Source organism: Corvus moneduloides, chromosome 1 (genome assembly GCF_009650955.1).
Source record: "Corvus moneduloides isolate bCorMon1 chromosome 1, bCorMon1.pri, whole genome shotgun sequence".
Taxonomy (NCBI): Eukaryota; Metazoa; Chordata; class Aves; order Passeriformes; family Corvidae; genus Corvus; species Corvus moneduloides.
In genome coordinates, this window is record NC_045476.1 from 36,414,483 (window position 1) to 36,436,363 (window position 21,881).

The 21,881-nt window shown below is 38.2% G+C and overlaps 1 protein-coding gene across 2 annotated transcripts in view; it reads right to left on the reverse strand.

Annotated features, from left to right (window-relative positions):
* Positions 1-323: 323 nt before the first annotated feature.
* The window catches only part of SACM1L (SAC1 like phosphatidylinositide phosphatase), a 30,399-nt gene continuing 8,841 nt past the window's right edge, over positions 324-21,881 (reverse strand). The window contains exons 2-20 of one of the 2 annotated variants that reach the window (XM_032105644.1): positions 21,594-21,691; positions 19,928-20,002; positions 17,901-18,028; positions 16,861-17,010; positions 15,545-15,604; positions 13,915-13,948; positions 11,195-11,296; positions 10,352-10,437; positions 10,073-10,159; positions 9,572-9,640; positions 9,402-9,481; positions 7,813-7,911; positions 5,096-5,234; positions 4,799-4,868; positions 4,636-4,708; positions 4,083-4,176; positions 3,906-3,998; positions 3,147-3,204; positions 324-2,443 (exon numbers count right to left, since the gene is read on the reverse strand). In XM_032105644.1, the coding sequence (XP_031961535.1) occupies positions 2,307-2,443; positions 3,147-3,204; positions 3,906-3,998; positions 4,083-4,176; positions 4,636-4,708; positions 4,799-4,868; positions 5,096-5,234; positions 7,813-7,911; positions 9,402-9,481; positions 9,572-9,640; positions 10,073-10,159; positions 10,352-10,437; positions 11,195-11,296; positions 13,915-13,948; positions 15,545-15,604; positions 16,861-17,010; positions 17,901-18,028; positions 19,928-20,002; positions 21,594-21,691 (1,732 nt within the window). In that variant the 3' untranslated portion in view covers positions 324-2,306. Of the gene's footprint in view, positions 2,444-3,146; positions 3,205-3,905; positions 3,999-4,082; positions 4,177-4,635; positions 4,709-4,798; positions 4,869-5,095; positions 5,235-7,812; positions 7,912-9,401; positions 9,482-9,571; positions 9,641-10,072; positions 10,160-10,351; positions 10,438-11,194; positions 11,297-13,914; positions 13,949-15,544; positions 15,605-16,860; positions 17,011-17,900; positions 18,029-19,927; positions 20,003-21,593; positions 21,692-21,881 lie in introns of those variants that run through there. The other variant, XM_032105654.1, reaches the window with a different exon arrangement.

The window sequence follows — 21,881 nt, forward strand, 5'->3', positions numbered from 1 at the left end:
CAATGGGACTCTGAAGTGCCCTTGTGAGGAAAGAGGCAAAGAACCACTGGTCCTGAGCAGATGTGACACCTGGGATGCAGCACTGGAGCTGCAGTAACTCTCCAAGCGAGATCAAGCCACGGCAGCAAAGAGTGGAACACCACACAGCACAGCCTGACAGCAGGCACTGCGTGAGATCATCACTGTTTGAGCACAGCACAGGAAGATCCCCACCTGCAATGAGCAGACACAAAACCGAAGCATCCGTCAGGTGTGAAACAGCTCCTAAGGAACATTTAGGGAACAGTCTGCTCCAAAGCACAAAATGCACCACAGACAGTACATCTAGAAAAGTTGAACATTTTATTGTCATTTAGGAGTATTACACCATTTGTGATTTTAGAAATACAGACTCCTTGCAAAGCACTGAATACAGGTGCCTTCCAACTTCTAACACCTACCTTATTCTATGTCTTACAAACCTTTTATGTTAGCAATTCAAGTTTGGTCTTTGCTGCAACAAGTTCTTCACCAAAGATGCAACAACTCAGTTCTAGACTGCAAGACAACCGAGCCAGGTTTCAATCTCCACCTGCCAGCGAACCACCAGAACCACTCCTTTCAAATATTGAGTCTATGATATTCTTTACTTTGTGCCCATGAGGGAGTTCACCTTTGAGAATTTTAAGTTAGGAGGATTTCCAGTTAACCACCAACTGGTATTTTTCCATTACAGCATCTAGAAGCAAAAGGGTACTTTGCAAGTACTAGTGCTCATGAACAGGTTATGGTTACACAAACCCCAGAGAGGCCTCCAGAAACATTCAAGGTTAAAATGAACAGTTATGAAAGAAAAAAAAAAAAAAAAAAAAAGAATCTGTACATATTTTCAGTCATAACACAAGGGAACACTGGAGTATCAGTGTTTTGTGTTCTAGCTTCAATAGTGACACTTGTGCTAGTCCTAGTAGTATTCTACATGTTTGTCCCTTCCCCCCCTTTAAATTTTATACTCGCAATCTGAATATACAGCTGTACTTACAGGAAATATTAAACAATGCACAGCGCCTTAAGCAAGTTCCATGTCTGGTTTTGAACAAACCATATAAAATAAGTGACAAAATAGTTTAAAATTGGTCCTTATTTTTATACAGCTTGGAAGCACTAAATTTAAAGACACACATTAACCAGCACAAATTAGTCTGCAGCTTTTTTTTTTTCTCCTTTTTTTTTTTTTTTTCCTTAAAAGAGTGTGTTACAGTATCATGCATGTAAAGCAAGCTGCTGCTCCCAAGTAGAAATATGGAGTTTAGACTCAATGCTTTCTCCTTAGGCTGTTATTCCTTCTTTCATAAATTATTTCAATATAACCAAGGACAGAAGCAGCTGACTAGCAAAACAATATGAAGTTCACCTTTTATGTTGCGACCCATTCTTAAAGTAATGAAGTACTTTGGGACTTTAGCATAAGGAAGGTTGAATAAACACTGCAAAGGACTTTTACATTCTTTGATTTCGTGTACATCTTTAGAAAGAAAATTCTACATTTTAACTCGCTAACTACTGGGTTTTCATATGGAGACTGTAGTATTGAAACAGTGCAAGACATTTGCAACTTCAGGAACATCCAATTACACTGCCCTTTCACCCAAACAATGATTAGCAGAATATTGCATCAGTTCTAGATTAACAAGACAGGACAAAAGCCTCATTTGAGAATAGCATTAGGATTCAAAAATCTTTCATATTTAGTGAAAAGAATCCACTCACAAATATGCACGAAGGACTCCTTAACACAGACTTTATCACAACAAATGTAATCCAGCTGTAAGTTTGGACCTAGACTTTTTACTGGTATGAAGCCATATTTGTTCAGAGACCACTATCAGATGTTCCATTATTAATGCTTCAGCATTTGGATATTTTGAGACATGAACAGCATCAAAGCTCTCTCCTGTCAAGACCAAAAAACCAGCTGAACCAGCCCAGGTGGAACACGAGCTTAAGCAGTCCACTTAAGCTCCAGAATATTCCAGACACCAAAAAGCTGGCTTTTGTCTTTGCATTACTCTGGTAAGAGTGGAGCCCTGTCCACTAATGCAATATTCCAAAGACCATTGCAACTAAGACTGTCAAGTCAGGTCTCAGTTGAAAGCTACCACCACCACAGGACACGGTTTCCTTACCCCTGACCCACCCCCCACCCCCCCCATTGCCAAGGAAGAATGTCCATAAGAGCATTATTTGGTGTGGAAAGCAGGTCAGTAGAGACTCCAAGTGTGGCTTGAAGAATCCTCAGTACCAAGCCGCTTTCCACACACACAAATTCAGTCCATCTTCTCCTTCTGGACCAGCTTGGGTGCATCTACAAAATCCTTGCCATTGTAAAGGATGATAGCAAAAGTTCCAAAGCTGGCACTTCCCCAGAAAAGCACATAGGCCAGTGTCTCAGTCCATGTATCACCTGTGAAGAAGAGTCAGATAAACCTTTTAGCTCATTATCTCCAATTACCAGAGAGTTTTGCTTTAGTACAAATACAAATATTTCAAGCTCTCCCTCAGAGATCTTGAAATGAAAGATCCTGCGTCAAACGAAATCAGAAGTCTTTCACAGATCTTTTTCTGTTTCCTTACCTTGGAAAACCTGTATTTGCCACACAGTTCTTGGAACACATTGAACAGAGACCTACAGAAGTCAGTCAAGAACTCTACTGGCACTAATGCTAGAAAATTCAAGGCAAAAACAGAAGGCAAAAACCTTCACCACTTCCAACACATGAGATTAAAGGGACATCCACCAGAACCAGGCTCATGCCTGTATCTGACAGTTCTGAACTGACTGTCTGCCCAAAATTAGACAGTTATTCCTCTGGTGCTTCATCCAGCCTACAATAAAGTTCAGGTCTACCAAGGTGCATCTAAATTTGGGGACAATTAACTGTCCCTTAATTGACTTCTCCATGAGTTTTAACATTGTTTTCTATAGCACCTCAGTTTTTTCCACATTAATGATACAGTGCTAAACCTCAATCTCCAGAGCCACACTCAAGCACCTTTTAGAATGACTGAGAAGCAATTCTATACTGAACAAGTTACTGGTAATCATCTACACAAAGGTCACAAAGAAACAAGCCAGTTTTATAAAATTAAACTCAATAGTGACTTACCAGCCATTAGCAAACAAATAATGCACATGGAGAAAGCAACCACCATAATAATAGGCAACTAAGGAAAGAGAAAAAGAATAATCACTTGATACAGCAGTACCTACGTTCCTTAATTTCCTTTAAGATGAGTTGCACTGTAAAGCTATTTACTTGCTTTGCAGTGAACTTGCTTTAATTCTCAATTCACCTGTATTCAGGTACAAATAAAAGTTTGGATAGTTCCAAAATTTGGAAGAGTGTGTTCAGTAACTATTTTGAGAATTAAAATACACCTCCTGTGCATTAAAAGAGAGGTTGAGATTTATGCTTTGTTTAAAAAAAAAAAAAATAAATACACCAGTTAAAACCCATTATGTTCCCAAATCCCATTTCAAAATAGAAAGGGAAGGGTGAAAAAAATGAAAAAAGTGGTTTTTTTGTGTCACAGTCTATGCTTCTGCATGAAGTGTGAGAAAAGAACTCCACAAGATTCTTGTGCAGAAAGAAACATTCAACGATAGTAAGTAGCAGAATTTCCCCCTTTCCACATCGTGAAGCATATTTTAAAAAAAGCAAGCAGCAGTTTTTCCAATACCTCAAGGACACTCAATTTTCTGGCAAGGGAATGGTCTGGGTTTAATCCTATAAGCAGGTATCATAGAGACATTACCAGATTACAGGGATGCTTCATGCCTAACAGACAAGTCCTACTTAGGCATAATGAAGCCAGTGACTAAACAGTTGTGCTTCTTGTATCACAAATAAAGTCTCCATACTCACAGCTAAGAACTTCCAATCTTTCTTCACATGTAAAGGACTAGCAGGTTCTACTTCATCCACTGAATAATTTCCAAGAAAAAGATCAATTGCATCCTGGAAGAGAAAGGGAGGGCAAGAGTTAGAATGCACAGCAATGTTTACCAAATACACTTCCCCATGGTTAAAAGCTTAACTTACTTGTCTAAATCCATCAGAAAAGTTGTTTTTATAATAACGTATTAATGAGTTCCAGCCATCCATTATTAAGCCCCACTGAGTTCTCTTCCCAGTTCTGCAAAAAGAAATTGTAAAAAATATTTAAAATAGATGTATAAATTCAGGACTATAATTTCAGATTTACATTCTGTCATTATATCCAGATGTGTACTGCATTAAACGAACACCAGCACAGGAATACATTTATCTAGTGCTGCCTCTGCATTATTACCACGCATACTTGTAAGAAAATTAGAAAATAAAATAACAGTTCTTTACATCACATAATATAAATGTGCATCTTCATGGCACACTGCCTTGGTTTTCATTTCCACATAGCCTTTACTTTCACATAAACACAGCAAAGAACAGTGTTCTGGAGATTTTAGTCTGACTTTTTACCAACTGAACCATTGCAAAAAACTCATTAATGGCCTAAGCCCCAGATCAATAACCTCCTTAGATATGAGGGCTCAAAGAAAATCCCAAACATGCCCAAAAACCCAGAAGGCCCTTACAAGAAAGGCTGACTTGCCTTGTGTAGTCTGTCTTTAAGGCACCAGTTCCAGCATACTGTTTGGCACAAGCATTAGCGTTATCAGCCCATGCTATGAACAGGAAAACAATAAGAAATATTAAGGAAGTTATATACTCTATTCAGAGAAAAAGTCATTGTTTGAACTCTATAAACAGCCTACCATTTTTGTAGATTTTCTCAAAGTCTGCCTGCTCTTCAATTCTCTGTCCCACATGCAGAACACCTAGTCTCTGAAATAAAAAGCACATTGAGGCTTGCTAGGAGTTTGATAGAAAAATTAGGATTTGCTTTCAGAAAAAGCTGTATTTATCAAACTTGAATCTAGTCAACGCAGCTCAAATAAGAAGTACAGTAGCTCCACTATGCGAGCTCTTACTGAGTGTTCAAATTACATTTCCATTCCAAATGGAAAGCCTCTCTCCTCTTCCAGCTTGTTAAAGAAGAGTAAAACAATTACCTGAAGCTGGGCCTGGAGAGACCTGCGTGCTAACAAGCTCTGGATCACGTTAGTCCGATCCAGGCAGTCCATGCAGTTACTGCGGAACGTTCCTTCCTGCTGAGTCACAATTTTACCCTCCGAGTCAACTAGAAAGTAACTAACACATACAACACATGTATTTAGAGATAACAGGCCATATAAACCACATGTTTTCACAAGTAAATATCCTAGCAACCAAAATGCAATTGTCCTGAGCATTTGATGAGTTCTCAGCCATGTCTTCGAACTTTGATGCCTCCCTGAATTCTTCCCATGCTGGAAAACAGCATTAGTGGATGAACATTGAGCAATCTCAGGGCAGTATTCACTCTTACATTCAGAAAGCCAACCAGCAATATTGAGTTATATGCCAGTGGGAAGAGCAGCTTCTGGTGCAAAGTCAGGGACACGTATTTTTTTCCCCAGTTATTTTAGTGTCCCAGCTCCACAGATACGAAGATCGTTAGCAGAGCCTAACAGCAGAAGTAACCAGATTTGTTTACAACTGGTCACCCAGTTCAATCCAGTCAGCAATGCATGAAAAGACACCTAAGTTGTCAGGCACAAATCTTCCAGAAAGGTACTCAGATTTTTTAATGCCACTTGGAAAACATGGAAAAATCTGCTACTGTCACATGACATTCTCTCCATTATGTGAACACGTGGGGGAACCAGATATTCCCTCTTGCATACGCTAATTGTTACCTCAATCTTTTTAATCCACTAAACCAGGTGTTTCCAGTAGTTGATAACAAACAGCTCATTTTAAGTACTGAATTGCACACATGCATTGCAATACTGAGCTGGTAGAACAAATATTCCAATCTACTCATCAACTGGATGTGTGAATGGGACAGAACTACGCCTGTCCTGCCACAGCATGGAACTTCAGTTGTCTACAGACTTACAGATCATCATCTATAGATTAGGTTACTCCAATATGTAATTATGAAGCCTGAATGTGGACTAGCATATGATCCACTGTTGAGCATTTTAAGATTATCAAGTCTAGAGTGATGCAGTACTACAATCAGGAGCCTTAGAAGCACATGAATTTACTTTGATTAATCTTGTGTTGTCTTTTTAAGAGCCATTTTCATCATTCTTGAACTAGTTTTGTTAAACCATGTTTTACATTGTTGCAGACTAAAGGAGACAACAACAGCTGTGAAATCCTCCTTTTCCCCCCCGCATTTTGCCTACAACTGGTATTAGGATAAGATAGCTTGTTATTATCCTAATTAACTACAAATGTCTGTTCTTAAATGCTGCATCTCCTATAGCTGCTCTAAAAAATTCAAAAACTAACAATAAACACCTCCACAAACCCAGCTCTCCTTTCTGACAGATCTTCCACAACTGGATTTAGCCTGCAGAAAGTAAGAGCTGTTTACCTCCCCAGGGCTTGCAAAACCATTTTCTACGAAGATCAGAACTTAAGACTTTTCTGTTCCTATTTAAGCAATAGTCATTACAGATGAAATAAAACAAGTTAAGTTAGATCCAGCCTAATCTTGAGAAAAAGTCTTCAATTTTGTATCTTGTTTTAGAGATGAATAGCTTTTTTTTTTTTTTTTTTTAAATTTCAAAGAAACCTGGTTATTTTCTACACCTCCAATGGCAGCTGACAGTAAACAAGTTATGGGATTCAGTATTAATGCTGAGAATAAAGGATCCTTGCTGTGTAGGAAAAACCTGCAATCTTATTTCTCCTTATTTGAGGTGTTCAAAGTCAGTTTATTGATTAGGTCTTTATGAGTTTTTAAGGCCTTTTTTTTGCAGTGGACAGAATATTAACTATAATCTGATTAATTTATATCATTCCCATAGCCATCACTCCAGGTAAGAGACTTCATTAAGAAGACTCCTGTTCTAGTCCATACCTCACCTCATTTTATTTTGTTAGGATGGACTATACCACTGCTAGTCTTGTAATGTTTTAGCTGATCTGCTTTGTGCTTTAGGCACAAGACTTCAGGAACAGGAAGGAAGCAATCAGAAAAACAGAACAAAGTAAACTATTTCCCTAGCAATCCACATGTCTACAAGTAGCTACGACCAAAAACACACTTGTGGGACTAAAGATTTAAATTGATTTGGACATTTTGTGTATTTTTATATGACTAAAGAAAATGAGAATTTGTTTCCATTTGGGTTACTTATGTTAGCAAGGGCTAACAATCAATGCCAGTGCAAGGTCTGGAGCCACAACAATGCGTGTGTTAGAGAAAACATTTTTACAAACGCCTGTGGAAGGAACATCCAGTGTTGTACACTAGGTGGCAAAACAGTCTGCTGTCAACACCACCTGGAATTACTACTGGATGAAAGAAAAATATAATCTAAGGAGACTTTCTTTTAAATAGCTCCAGTTACATGCATGCTCATTTCTTTGTCTAGCCTTTTACCCAGCCTTACAAAGGCAGCTCTTGTCACAACTCAGGGTTGCGGCAATTCTCAGACCCACTTTACTGAGAAGTAACACGGGCTCTACATCTCACCCCCTACCAGGTCTCTAACCTCGCACATGATATCAGCAAGACACCAGAGATATGGACACACTAATGCACACAAATGCATCTTCTTCATAGAAGATTACACGTCTGCATTGCTGTGCCTTAATGCAAGACAACAGAAACTTTGAGGAAGTGCTCTCATTTTAACAGCACAGAAGTGAAAGAACTGCAGAGCCTTACCTGAACTCATCTTGCTGTTCTGCTAGTTGATCCATCAAAATCTGAAGCCGATCCCACCTCATCCGACTGCACTCTTTATGGAAGTCAAATGCCACATATCTGTCCAGAGACAGAAGCATCTTTTCAGATTACATATGTACTGCAGTGAGGGTTTACAGAAAACCCTACAGCAAAAGGCTGATCTATAAAAGAGGTAGTGGCAGAGGATTTGTTTTTCTTTAGAGGTGACTTTCAGCACATCTGGAGATTTTGTCAGTGCTCTGTAATCTCATGCTCCCCTCTTAGTGTGAATGGCAACACCATCTAAAATTATTTACAAAATGCCACTAGTCTGGGGAAGCAGACAATTCATTTCCAAGTTCTATGTTCCCATTCTATGTTCTGGCTAATATTTTTCCTCCAGGAAGTACAGAAGGGATATGAATCTTATTTAATGTCTTTTTTTTTCCCCACCAGGATTCTTTCATTCTCTGTTCACTTTGAACTAGAAACAGGTGCTGAAATCCAACATTCTTTGCTGGCATAATTCCCTCAATAACTCTAGAAACCTGAGACAGGTTCTGTTTAAGCAGCTAGTCTAACTGTCATAAGAAAATTAAGCAGCTACTGACTTAGAACAAAATTTTAACAGCAAATTTCTGGCAAGAAGTGCTCTAAATGAGTGGTGCTTTATTAATTAAACATTTGTATGTATATGTTTGCTGTGAATTACAGGGCATTACATTCCCCCCCTCAAGCATTCATAACCCAAAAGTTATTTGACAAGATTTCAGGACTATGCATGAAGAAAGATGGTCTATACACACTGAAACAAGTAACTGAAGACTCGAGTTTGACTCTGGCAGGTAAACGTCATCAAAAACGATTAACAAAGAAGTGGATTTTGGTAGTAATAGTAAAAAGGGGCTGCCAAACACCACTTTTGAACCTATACAGAACATCATCAAAATGCACTTCCACATAATTTCACATCTTTGTTTCCACCAGATGACTTTATAGCAAATATGCACAGAATAAAAAAAGCCACAGCACAGAAATTTCAAGGATAAGGTAGAGGGGCAAGTATCTGTGCGAGTTGGATGCAAGCTCTCCCTCCAGAAGTTAATGAAAGCGAGCACAGACAGGTTGTAAAATTGTGTACTGCACTCACTATTCCCACAAAGAGATGGAACTCCTCATAATCTAAGTGCATTCTCCACTCCTGGCCCTTGTTACACTGAGCTCCAGGCATTTAAACTATTTGTTCCCCTTACTGTTCTATCCTGTTTTGCTCACACTCGACACTCCCTCACTAAGTTAGCAATGTAACCAAGCCCTTTTGCCAGAGCTAGCTCTACAGGGCATGATTTTCTTTTTCCTAAAATGCAGAAGACCTCCATTGCATACTAAGACTCCAACACTGGCATTACCATTACCTCTGAATTTCCTTCTTTATTCTGCCTGTCTGATCTCTTAGCAAGTTACTCCACAAACATAAAATGCAAACAAATCAGAGGGTTGGTAAAGGCCCCCAAAGAACTGACCACTCTGTGGGTCTCAAAGGCAATGCCTAACATGTAACACAGAATGTATCACTTCATGACATGTACCTGACCATTCCATTTGCCATGCTGTTGACCATTTTCGAAAAGGTTTGTTCAAGAGGCTTCTCTGAGCCTTTTTGGTTAACCTGGGAAACAGGAAAACAGAGACACAGAATTACTCAAAAGCCTGCTTAAAAGAACAACCGCTTTTTCAGGAAGAACAAGTGAAAGCATACCAAGTTGACAATCATTTGCTTTCCATAGCTAATTATTTGTGAGTCAAAATGTCTTTGGAAGCCATCCATCTAGAAGAGAAAGGAAATGTGTTGACAGATGTACACTACTATTAAGATCTGTGCTTTACAAGAAATCTCCATTATAATCTGACGATTCTTATAACTAAGTGCTTGATGTTCTCTATTGTGCCAATACATTTCCAGTTTCCTCCTCCCAGTCCATTCAGTTCTCCACATTAAACATGCTGCAGATAAGGAGGACTGTACAGCTACTAAAACTGCTGCAAACTGGATCCAAAGAGAAACGACCCCCATTGATGTCTGCATTTTTTTTCAGCCTCTGAATTCATGATAAGAAGTACAAGGTTTCTTGCTTTTTTAAAGAATAAAGCTCAATCCAGTATTGTTGATTTTTATTCTTCTGATTACAGTTTGCTACCCTATCACACAAACATGAGCCCAGTAACATGTTAAAAACCCAGGACACAAACACTCACATACATGATTTACTGACTTGCTGATCTGTGGCTTTGGTTTATACTTGAGGTTTGGTCTTTGAGACCAGAAAAAAGGAATAGATCCACGGGTCTGCAAAAAAATGGAAAGGGTTTTAAACAGCAGAATTTAGAAAATTCACTTGACATTTAAAAATAAAGCAGACTGGTTTATTTTGTTAAACTAATTCAGTCTGTTAAGTTTTATTTGCATAGCTTATATATTCTATATTTAAGAACACAGACAGAGCTATCCATGTATCTATGTTCCTTACAGAGACTTTACCTGAACAAAGGATGCTTTGCTCCCCTTGTAATGCACAATTTGCTCTGTCTCAACAAAGTTAGCAGCGTGCCCTTCTGAATCAATACCTGTGTAGGAAAAAGACCTTGTTAGCCAAGTCAGCCTGGCTGCAGAGCAGTGTCAGTGTATACATCAGCTAAAGGCTTCCTTCCCTTCCCTTTTAAGTCCTCAGAGGAAGCACAGAGCTGCCTGACAACGTAAAATAAAACACACCCTGGTAAAAGTTTAACATGATCTGCACTAAATTTAAGCAGAACTGTGCTTCTTCAAGTTAACACATTTTGATACTTCTAGCACTAGAAATTATCATTTAATATGAAATAAAATACCAGTGCTCTGACACCAAAATATTCACAATTCTGTAACAGTGGTACTGCAGAAACAGACTAATTTCTTTAAAAGTATGTATTTTGGGACTAAGAACAGAGAAAGTAATTTAAATTCATTTCCCTGTTTGCTTTTTAACTTGAAACAATTAGAGAACACCACTCAGGGCTCCCCTGCCAGCACCAATGATGCTCTTAGCTGGATTTACTGCTAGACCAAAAGGGCTATTACACACTTGCATTTAACACCAATGAAAACAGTCACATGTTGAAGATCATTATAAAATTTTTGCAGTTATGCCTTAGAGACATAAAGAAGAGTCACTTTTAATAAATGCCAGAAAATGCTTCAATTCCTAATATTTTCTTTGGAAGAAGAACCTAAGACAAACTAAGCAATTTTTTTTTGCAAGCCATTATACAGCAATTATTCAAAGGTAACTCACATGTGCAGATGGAATACACATTATTTTTGAAATAAATCCATTTTCTCTTTTACCTCTTACATAGTAGCGTACGCCAGCCCTGAAACAGCTTCTTCTGGAAACAAGCAGCCAGTCAAAACACTTGCCATTAATAGAACAAGAGTGCATAGTGATAACTGATGACCAACACTAAGGAAAAGCCCCGACATTTCATTAGGATATTTTTACACATCAACAGGTAAGAAACATCAAGGAACCAAGAGACTACATTCAAATAAATCCGTAAACATTCTCACCCCAGCAACATTAAACTTGAGGGACAGTAACAATATTAGGATCCACATGCAGATTGCAAAACAACACTATGGTGATGTCACTGATGGACAGACATTAAAACTACTGTAATTTTCAGAAAATGTGAGTCTGAAGAAGATTATTCTGGGTTTTATGGTCCTAATTAAAAATTAAGAATCCATCTCATCCATAATTTTATTAAACTACCCTAACAGTTTCTTGCCCCTATTGTTTTTAAAAATTAACAACTACTTGAAAAAACACCTCTTCAAAATTTTTTCCAGGCTTTTAGAAGAGTAAGTATCTTGGGGGTATATACTTTGCACCCATAAGTGCAACATACATCACATCTACAAATACCAGAACTAGCAGTAAAATTGACTGGCTTTCAAATCCATATGAAGAAAAAGAGAATGAACACACACCAAGACTCCAGTGTGAGCTTCTTACACAATAATGGTTTCCTGCCCAGGCTGCAGACCCTGCCAAATGCACCTGGGACTAACCAACAAACAGGGAAAATGGCAACTAATTTCAGTTTTAGCTTTGTTTTGTGCTGCTTATAATGGCACTTATTTGGTCTGCAGTGAGCTATCAAGTCTAATGGAGACCACCACTCACAAAAAATTTCTCAGGGTAGATTCACCAGCTTTCATGCTTTGCCCCTAAAAACTGAAACCCACCACTTCAAAGCAAGCGAAAGGCCAAAATGGTCAATTTTTTGATTAGTGTACTGCAGTCTTCTCTTTGAAGATACTTTGTCTCAAGTAAAATTTAGGTTCTGCATCTATGATTCAAATGGGACATAAAGCAGCTGCATCACACAAGCACCTCAGCTATGTTAAAGAACACACTGATTTCACACAAGTCATCTTGATTTCTGTTTGTATTTATGCAAATACTGTTTGTAAACAACCCAAAAAATATAATACAAATTCAGCCCATCCAGAATGTTCTCACAATTTATAAATTAAGGCTGAAAAAATACCCATTCCTCTGTTTTCCTGGAAAATTACTGCCGGGCCCTCCCCCCTTTAATTCAACATTTGTATAGCCAACAGTATTCTGCAAGAAAGGTTACCTCTAACTGTAGCTGCTTAGCAATTGTCAACCTCTTTTCTGCTGGCAATCTGTCCTCACTTAAAATGACAACTTGCTATTAGCAACTTCCACATACACAGAAAAGGACAAGGCGGAATTTACTGTTCTTTAGAAGGGCTTTTGATTTGGAGCAGCAAGGGAAATACGAAACATAGTTTTGGGCTTTAGGTGATCAAAATCTCAAGTATCCAAGTCCATTATTTCTCATCCCTGAAGGACTAGAAGCCCAGTACACATAGTTGAAAAAAATACATTTGGGTTTACATGGGGAGTGGGGGAGGAACCTTTTAGATTATTGAAATACCTACTAGTGGCACTGTAACAGTTCTGCTTAGGGCTCTTCCTAGCATTTTTACCACTAGAAATCCAGTTTCTTCAAATTCTTGAGTTCTCTAAGGTTTTGCTGTAATTCTAATCTAACCAAACATTACTTATGCTAATTATTTATATAGTGAAAAAACAGGATCAAGGAAGGTGTTAATTGCAGTCTGTCAGTTGTTAATTGCAATTTACCCAGAACTAGCAGGATAAGGATTAGTGTGTTTCGACAGTTCCCTTTTTCTATCTTCCCTTTGTCTCTCTGCCTACTCCCACAACATTTTCCATTAAATGAAGCCACAGGAAAGAAGGACTGGAGATCTGCCAGCTGCTGACAGTCCTACCAGATCAACCAAATCCATCTGGAAGCCATTCCCTGCACACACCTGAGAGGCCTTTGCAACAGAGGAACAAAGCAGAACATGGCATGAGTTGCTCTGTCCAGTCTTGCCAGTCCTTTTCACGCTGTCTGTCCAGGAGCAACTACCTGGGACTTACTGTTGATCACACACTGCCTCCAGAAAGCATTCAGCTCACTTGCAGCATTCATCCCTTCTCAAAAATAAACTCATGACTGCTTTGCTAAAAAGGCTGTTACCCAAAGTGTTGGTGCAGGAAAAGCAGCTGCCTAGGAGAAGCATCCCATGAGCCTTCAGAAGAACTTCTTATCCTTTTATTCATCAAGGCAGGAACATCCATAAGCACTCCTTCAAGTCAAAACTGTTCTCCCTTATTTTGTATCTAAAGTAAACGCATCCTTATAGCAAGATAAAAAAGTACTGAAGCTGATGTAAGAGCATTTGCCATATTAATCTTAACCTTCCCACTGAAAGACAGTTATGCAAACCATGCCTGTAAAATGAAATACATTAAGCCTTCAAAGCAGAATATTCAAGGACGTTAACACACGAGTGGGCTATCAAACAACATGTAACACCCATATATGAGCAAACCACAACTTATTTCTGACATTGTGCTCTATGTTCTAATTGCCAATGTAACAACAGAGCAACCTCAGCAGCAGCCATTTTGCTCTGGACTACCCATATCCAGCACTCAGTTTTACAACACAAAAGGATACATCCATGCATCACTGGCGTAGCAAACCTATGGATCTGAAACACACAAATACATGTTAAAAATATTAAACACTAGTAGCCAAAAAAGATAAGTGAGCGACTATGCTTTGCCTAAGGGTGTTGTGATAGTTTCATATACTTTATATCATTTACTTTTTGTTTAGGGTGAAACATTCCTTTCTGAGAAAAGAAGTTCAGAGAAAACAGCAACATATGTAATCCTCATTAGCAGGATGAAAAAGGTGAAAGTCTAATCCTAATTAAGCAGCCTGGACAAAAAGCAAGCTGCTTTGTCCTCCTTATACATAGCATTTACTCTCCTACGAGCATGCCAGATATAAAGCAATACTTGCTGAAAATCTTTTGACATGGTGTGTTTGCTTTACCTTCACAGTAGGACATATGCAGAGATAGTAGTTACAGATGCCTTCAGTAAGATATATTTTTATTGTGACTGATACTCAAAATGCTTGTTCCAGGTTTTTTCCTATCCTGCCATTCCTGAATAACTTAATCTTTCCAGAAAATTTTAAAGTTCTCTAATACTAGAAGTCAGAAATGCCACACTTCATTCCCTAAAACTGTTCCTGCTTCAAGCCACCTGTAATCAATGTGAGGGGAAGTGTAGCCTAAAAAACCAGTTATCTCCCTTTTCAGCTTCTGTGTTTTGCCCCCTACATCTGTTTTCACTAACCAGCCACACTTGGCTTTCCTTTGCTGTTCCCACCACAGCTTCTCTCTCATTTCCCAAGCTTTATTTGCATAGCACTATGCAAACTTTACACCCAGTCATATGCCCCTGGAATATGCACAACAGTCCTTCTCTAATTCATATCTTCACATTCCAGAAGCACTGCACAATCCAGCCTTTTGGAACAGTGCTGTCTAAAGTAACAGCACATCTCCACAGGTTACCGAGGCAGAAATAGAAGCCATGCGTCATTTGCTTTGATAAATGCAAAGTGCTGATGGAGAGAGGAGGCTGCTGTAGTGCAGGCAATTCAAGGAGTTTAACAGACAGAGGATGTCACCAGTAGGAAGGAGCTTAGACAGTCTGGCCATTAAGATGCCACAGTTGTGGCTTATGGTAATGCACTTGTATTTGCTGGACTAAATGAATTCAAAGATTACATTGTGCTAATCTTCATTTGAAATAAACTGAAAGAATCTAAACAGTCAGTCTTACTCTTAATTACCAGCTTTATGATCTATTCACTAGGAAAATGGAATTTAAACTGCACTCATGGAGAATGATGTGAGAGAGTCCTAGAAAAAAAATTATGAACTTGCCTATACCCAAAAATAAATAAGTAGCTAAACTTCAAAATGCTTGAGAAGCATATGCTGTGCACTGTAACTTCCCCTCTGGTTTATATGAGTAGGTATCTTCACAGCACAGTATCTTCAAATACAGACACTTCCAAAAAATTAGCTTTCTAGAAGTACTACTGAGGACATCGACAAAGTTGGAAGTTTGAAAGCAGAAGACTCACTGTGCTAAACTAGATGATGAATAGCCACGTTATACTAGATTCTGGCTGTCTGAAAGAGACAGAATTACAAAAAACTGTTGCATACTTATAGTAAAAGCATATTTGTTCTCTATTAACTTAATCATTATGAAGTGTTTACCTCTGGTTGAGCAATAAATTCTCTCAGAAGATGTCCATTCCATACAAACCGTGGATCTGCCTGCAGCAAGAAAAAAGCCAACATGCTTTTAGAGACAGTCACTTCTGTTTAGTTCAACATAAAGGCAATATCATAGTATCCATGTGTCATGCAAGTTTAGGTGAACAGGTACAAATGGAGATGAAGTTCCCTTCTTTCATCAGTAGCCTTCACATCCTCAACTAGAAATCTAAATAAAGATTGGAGAGAACTGTTCTTTTAACTATTCTTAAGGGTGTTGCCTGACACTTCTAAACCATTAACAACTGAGCTGCAGAACATAATGCTTTGGTGCCCCTATACTGGGGTTGTTTCCTTCTACCAGTACTGTGAAAAAATAACAAACACAAATATCAAACAAAAACACCCACACAAACACAGACCAGACTTCTCTTGTAGAGGCAAACTGGAAATGTTCAAAATTGCCACCATCCTTTTGATAAGCCATTATACTGCAGCCATGGGCATATGAAATTACACTGAAATAATCTTAACCATCCAAGATCTGAATTTACTTGAAATTGATGCCTTTTGACTGTACTTTGCCTTTCAAACAACCTTCTGAAGTGACACAATTTTAAGGCAAACCAATCCTTTTGTGTCCTTGCTCTCCCTGGCAAGAGCACCGCCAGAGCAGCATTTGATGATGCAAAACAATCCCCAAATGTAAACATTTTTTCCAATATTAAAAAACCAAACCAAACCAAAAACCCATCAATATAGACACAAGAGAATGTCAAGCTCAAATTGCATTTAGCTGTTGTCTTTAAGACAAAAGCAGCATACTAAATTCATGCTTCACACAAAAAATTGGAATACTTTAGACAGAATACAACATCCCAAGACTGACAGCCATAAAACCCACAGTTCTATTCCAAGTTATCCTTGAAAAGAATATGAACACAAGTACAATTTATTCCACTTTGGATTCCTCCCCCCATTCCAGGTCAAAGGAATAACTTGCTTTCTCACAATTTTTCTGCTTTGCTCCTTCTTATTGTAATTAGAAGTGTTCAATATTAGAGGCAAAAATTTAATTTATTTTGGATTTTTCAAAATCCATTTAAACTAGATCTGCCGATCTGGAAGTGTGACATCACATCAGAACAGATCCCTAGAACATGATACTGCTCACAAACTGAGACTTGTGTGAACCAGTGTGTTCAGACACAACCCATAATAGCTTGGATAAAACACTGGAATCATTTAAACATCATCTGCATAAAATTGACTGGCAATTTCCAAGACACAGACACAAAGCAAACTCAAATCCTTACCCTCTCTAGAAGGCTCATTTCCTGGAACTCTGGGCTCGTGTTGGCCAGCCGTTGCAGGGTGTGTGTTAGGTCATAGGTTGTTGAGAAGTAAAACCCGTCCACGCTCAAGACATGGTTAAGCATTGATAAAAACACCTTATTGTCCTGCAACTGTTGAGATGAGGGAAGAATAGAAGAGCTGTCATATACTACTATCAAAATATTTTCCTCTTGTCAGCTACCACTACTTTTTGAAGTGGTGAGATGAATTTTTGCTAGTGCTCTAGCAATGCATGACATCATCCAGAGATTACCATACAAGACGGAAAGCATGAGAGTGCAATTCTGATACCAGTTCACTGATAACTTGCAGCTAGCACACTGCAACCAAATTCTGCAACAACAGTGGAGAGCAGAGAACAATATTCCTGTGAGGTAAATAGCTACTGATTTTAAACTAGTTCTAACAACTTGCAAGCAAAAGGGAAGCTGTTAGTTTCCCTGAAAACCACTCAGTCAGTCAAAAAAAAAAAAAAAAAAAAAAAAAAAAAAAAAAAAAGGCAAGATGGCAAGACAAAAGAATAGTTATCAGACACTAAGTTATAATTTGTATTCTGGTTCAAGTTCTGATTAACCTCATTCCTTTCCTGAAAAACTATCAGATTCCCTTCCAGCTCCATTGGTTAGACACCCTGACCTGCTTTTTATCAATCCACTACATATCTGTTTTAAAATACATTCCATCTTTCCCTCCCTCAAAAAAAAAAGTTAATTCTTCCCTGCTGGGTAACTATGTAATTGAACAATTCCAAAAAGAAAGCAAGATAGATAAGATGACAGCAATGCAGTTTACTGTAGGGGCTGTCAGAAGAGTAAACGTGTGAGAAAGACTTAACAGAAGCATTAGGAAGGGTGTCCCATTTTAAGAGAAGCAAAAATGCACATCCATAAATAGATGATATTCTAAGTTACATTAATAGCTTCATCAAATTAAGCTCCTGTGGCAATGAACATTAACATACAATAACATTCCTCCATACTCCCCTAATCAATGTACCTACCTGAATATCAGTTAAGTGCAGCATGGTCTTTTTGTAGGAGAGGATGTCAAAGTCTGTTGCTTTCCAGATTGCATGACTGAAAATCTCACCTACTTTTTTCTTTTTTGTTATTACAATAAGATATGTGCCTGTAAAGCAGAAAGAACAAAGTTAAAAAAAAACAAAACAAAGAGCTGCATATATTAAGAAAAGCAGCCTATAACTGTATCAGAAAACTGAAACCAACAGAACTTTATGTCCTTAAGTGTAGCAAAAGCACACAGGGCTGGAGCAAAAGCAAAATGTACTTGCTAAGCCACCCACTTCTCTATGTCCAGAGACCTTGAGCTACTCATTAAATTTAAGGAATTTTAAAAAAAAGTGGACAAAATAAAGTGTCACCTACTCTTACTTCTGATCAGAGACAATCTGAAAGTCTTCAGGTTTGCTAACTCAAAAAGAGGCCAATGCTCTTGAATGTGGTTAGAAAAGCACAGAGCAAGTCCAAAACACATGAAAGGAAGCATGCTTCAAAAGCCAAAAAGACTATTCAACTTATCATGAAAAAATATTCCTCCTAACAGGTTCAAAACAGAACAAAGACATTTGGGTGTCTGTTAGCAATTTAAGTCAGGAAGTTTGCTATTTCCCTGGTTGCTTAAGTAACGAAGCAAAAAATCCACCCCATAATCATGGACAGTTCACGCAGAGCAATTAATTTACACTCACTGGTGACCACAACATAACCTTATTTCTAAGCATAGCATATTTCAGTGTCATCTTGCTTTTGAAGGAAAAGTTTACTCTTAATAGTGCAACAGACAAAGAATATTTATATATGTTAAAGAGGCTGCATTGCTAGATACAGGGCTGGTTTTACAGTTAACAGCAGTGAACTGCCTAATAACACTTAGCTAAACATTTAATTTAGCTGCTAACATCTTTACTTTGACAGCTCTACGCTAACACTCAGTGCAAAGCTCTAGAGGGTAGAATGAAAAAACCCCAAGCTTTTACATATTCTATATTTTATTTAATATTCAGTCAGATGAATAGCAATCATTACTGAGCCTGTAAACTGCCTTTGGGGCAGTTCAGTTTTAAAACAGTCAGCGCTCATCAAGTCCCTAAGACACATGTATCCATTATATTACTCTTACTCTGCAAGACCCACAACTCTTTAGAATATGGGCATAGAAAATTCAGCAGTTTTAAGATCCTGTCAGAAGTCACTGCATTCAACACAATCACCCTTTGCTTCAGTTGAGAATACTTCAGTGAGTGTTCTTTTATCCTTTCTACACATGGAGATTGCATTCAGTATGTATCCTGCTTATTACATAATTTTTCAGACTACTTCAGTCTCAAACTCTTCCAAAATCTACAAAAAGGATTGTTGGAGCAGCAATGCTCACTTTCCTGACAGCTTACACTTTATACATCAGGTTTATTTGCGGCAGTGGCTGCTTGGATATGACCACTGAGACACTTAGAAAACTGAACAACTTATTCTTACGTTATCCTAAAACTCCCTTAACTTAGAATTGGTCCCATCCGCCCTTCTCCTTTTCATGTTGGATTTTCTCCATATTTGCAGGGCAGTTGCAACACAATCATTACTTGAACAGCTGCATCTACTTGTCTATCACCCTGTCACTCAGCTATTTGTGTACCGTGATTATTGATTTAAAGTCAAGCTTCGCAACGCAACAGTCAACTGTTGCATCAAATCCTGCAGCTAAGATTAAAACAGTTACAAAGAATAAGTAGATGAGGTTCTTTGCACTCGTTTGAAATGCATTCCTTAAAACTCAAACAACCACCAGTTAACCCTACCTTTAGAGCACCTCCTGGTTTTAGGAGTTACACAAACATTCATGATAAAGTAGATTTGGATGCCTCCATCCTCTACAAGCCACAAGGAAAACTTATCATTCTGATGAAAGTGCAACCTCAGATACTTGCAAATACTATTTTTGCCTTTAGAGCTTCTTTAGCAATCTATTTTGTCTAAGTATTTTTAAAGAGCACAGTTCTGTTCTCCTTACCTGCCACCAACCGGATTGTTCCCAATACACCAAATATAGGCCTCGTAACAGCCGAAGGGGGAACATCTTTTTTAACTGAAAAGCAGAAGAAAAGAACATTTCAGACTGCTTCTTTCATGACTGTATTGGAACACTACTAAAACTAGGTTTCTCCACCCTTCCTGGTTAAATCAAGTTTTGCTACAGTGTTAAATATAAGAAACAAAGCATCAGAATTTAAAAGCCTCATGGAGGTTTGGGAGGAGGACCTGGAATTCTAACCCAATTTCTAACCAATTTCTCATGTTTAATCAAAGTTGTCATTTAACTGAATAAATTCAAGCTTATTTACATGATAGTATAGCAAGTAGACTCCTCAATAATGTATTGTCCTGCCAGCTTCCAGAAGCTTTGTTTTGAAGCCAGCAAGACATAAAACACAACCAAACCATAAGTGCTTGTGCCTCCCAGGTCTGGTTTGCTTCTTCTGAGCCTTGGTCTACTTCTGTCTCTACCTCTAGTTTTGCAGGCTCTCTCTGCAAAAACTACCAACAGCAGCATACACGTGGCAAGGGACACAGTATTCCAAACAACATACCAAGAGATCCAAGATCCAAAAAGTATCCAAATATCAATTAAAAGTCTTAGCATGTGTAAGTTTCATCAACCTACACTTCTAAAACAACAGAAGGGATATTAGAGAAATCTAAAGAAACCCAAAACATCCCCTAGAATGAGGCATTTTCCCAGAACTCAGAAAACTGGGAAAGGTAACCCTTGACTCTTACTTTGCTTTAGACACCCTTGCAGGTTCATGTGATAAAACACTAGTAGTGAGAGAGATTTAGACTAACAAAACACTTGGGATAACAATCTTTACAGTTTTGAAGGGACAGTTTTGCAGGAGAAATTGAGATAATATACTACAATTCCAAAAGTATTAGTGGGATGGGCACACTATTCTTACATTTGGCTTCTTATACAAGAAGTCTAATAAAAGAGAGAGAATGACTGCTTTTATATTACTACTACTGTAGCATTTCTGTCTGTTTGGAGATTAGTAATACTGTGGTGCCAAACTCCTAAAGTATCAAAAGGGAAGTCTCCCACTGCCTTCATTTTACTGTTATTTAATCAAAGTTCATTGTTTCACATTGTTTAAAAAATGAAACTAAAATTTTCAAGACATCAACAGGCTTAAGACTACTCCCAGTGACATTTGAATCCAGATTTGCAACACAGAACAAAATTTACACCATGGGTTTTTTACTGTTGCTATTTCTAGAGGCTTTATGAAAAGTCAGGTTTCAGTTTTATATAAAAAAAAAGCACTGGGACAATTTGGAAAAGCTGCAGAACCCCAGTGTCCAATCCTTCCCCTGTTTGATCTTGAACTTCTAGCACCAACCCCAACTAGATTGGATGAGTCAGCTTCCCCTGTTGTGATGGACAGTCTTACCAAAAACAGGCAAGCACTATCATCCTGGTTACCCACAGTGAAAAGGCATTTGAAACAAAGCTCTCCAGAACAGAATACAAAGCACTGCTTTAAACAGTAACTAAAACCAAAAACAATTATGTCAGTATCATCTCAGTAAGGTTCTGAAGATCTTTTTGGACTCCTAGAGCAAAACAGACAGAAAGGACAGAGAAGACTGTATTAAGAAATACTGGTGAGGAGAGTCACCTGTAAGAGTGACTTCTGTGGAGACTCTATCAATAGCAAGCACATCATCTGCTCCATCATCACAGGCTTCCACATAGAACTTCTCTGGCGTTATATGTCTTTAAGAGAATAGAGAGGAAAAAGGAATTAGTTTAGTAAAACTTACTTTGGGTTTGTTTATTCTTTACCACCTGAAGACAGAGCAATCAATTTTACACCTTATTTCAGCTGCAAAATAACAAAATTCTCACTGGATTGCTTCCCAACAGCCACTGACGTTGACAGTGTGGAAAAAAGAAATACAAAAAG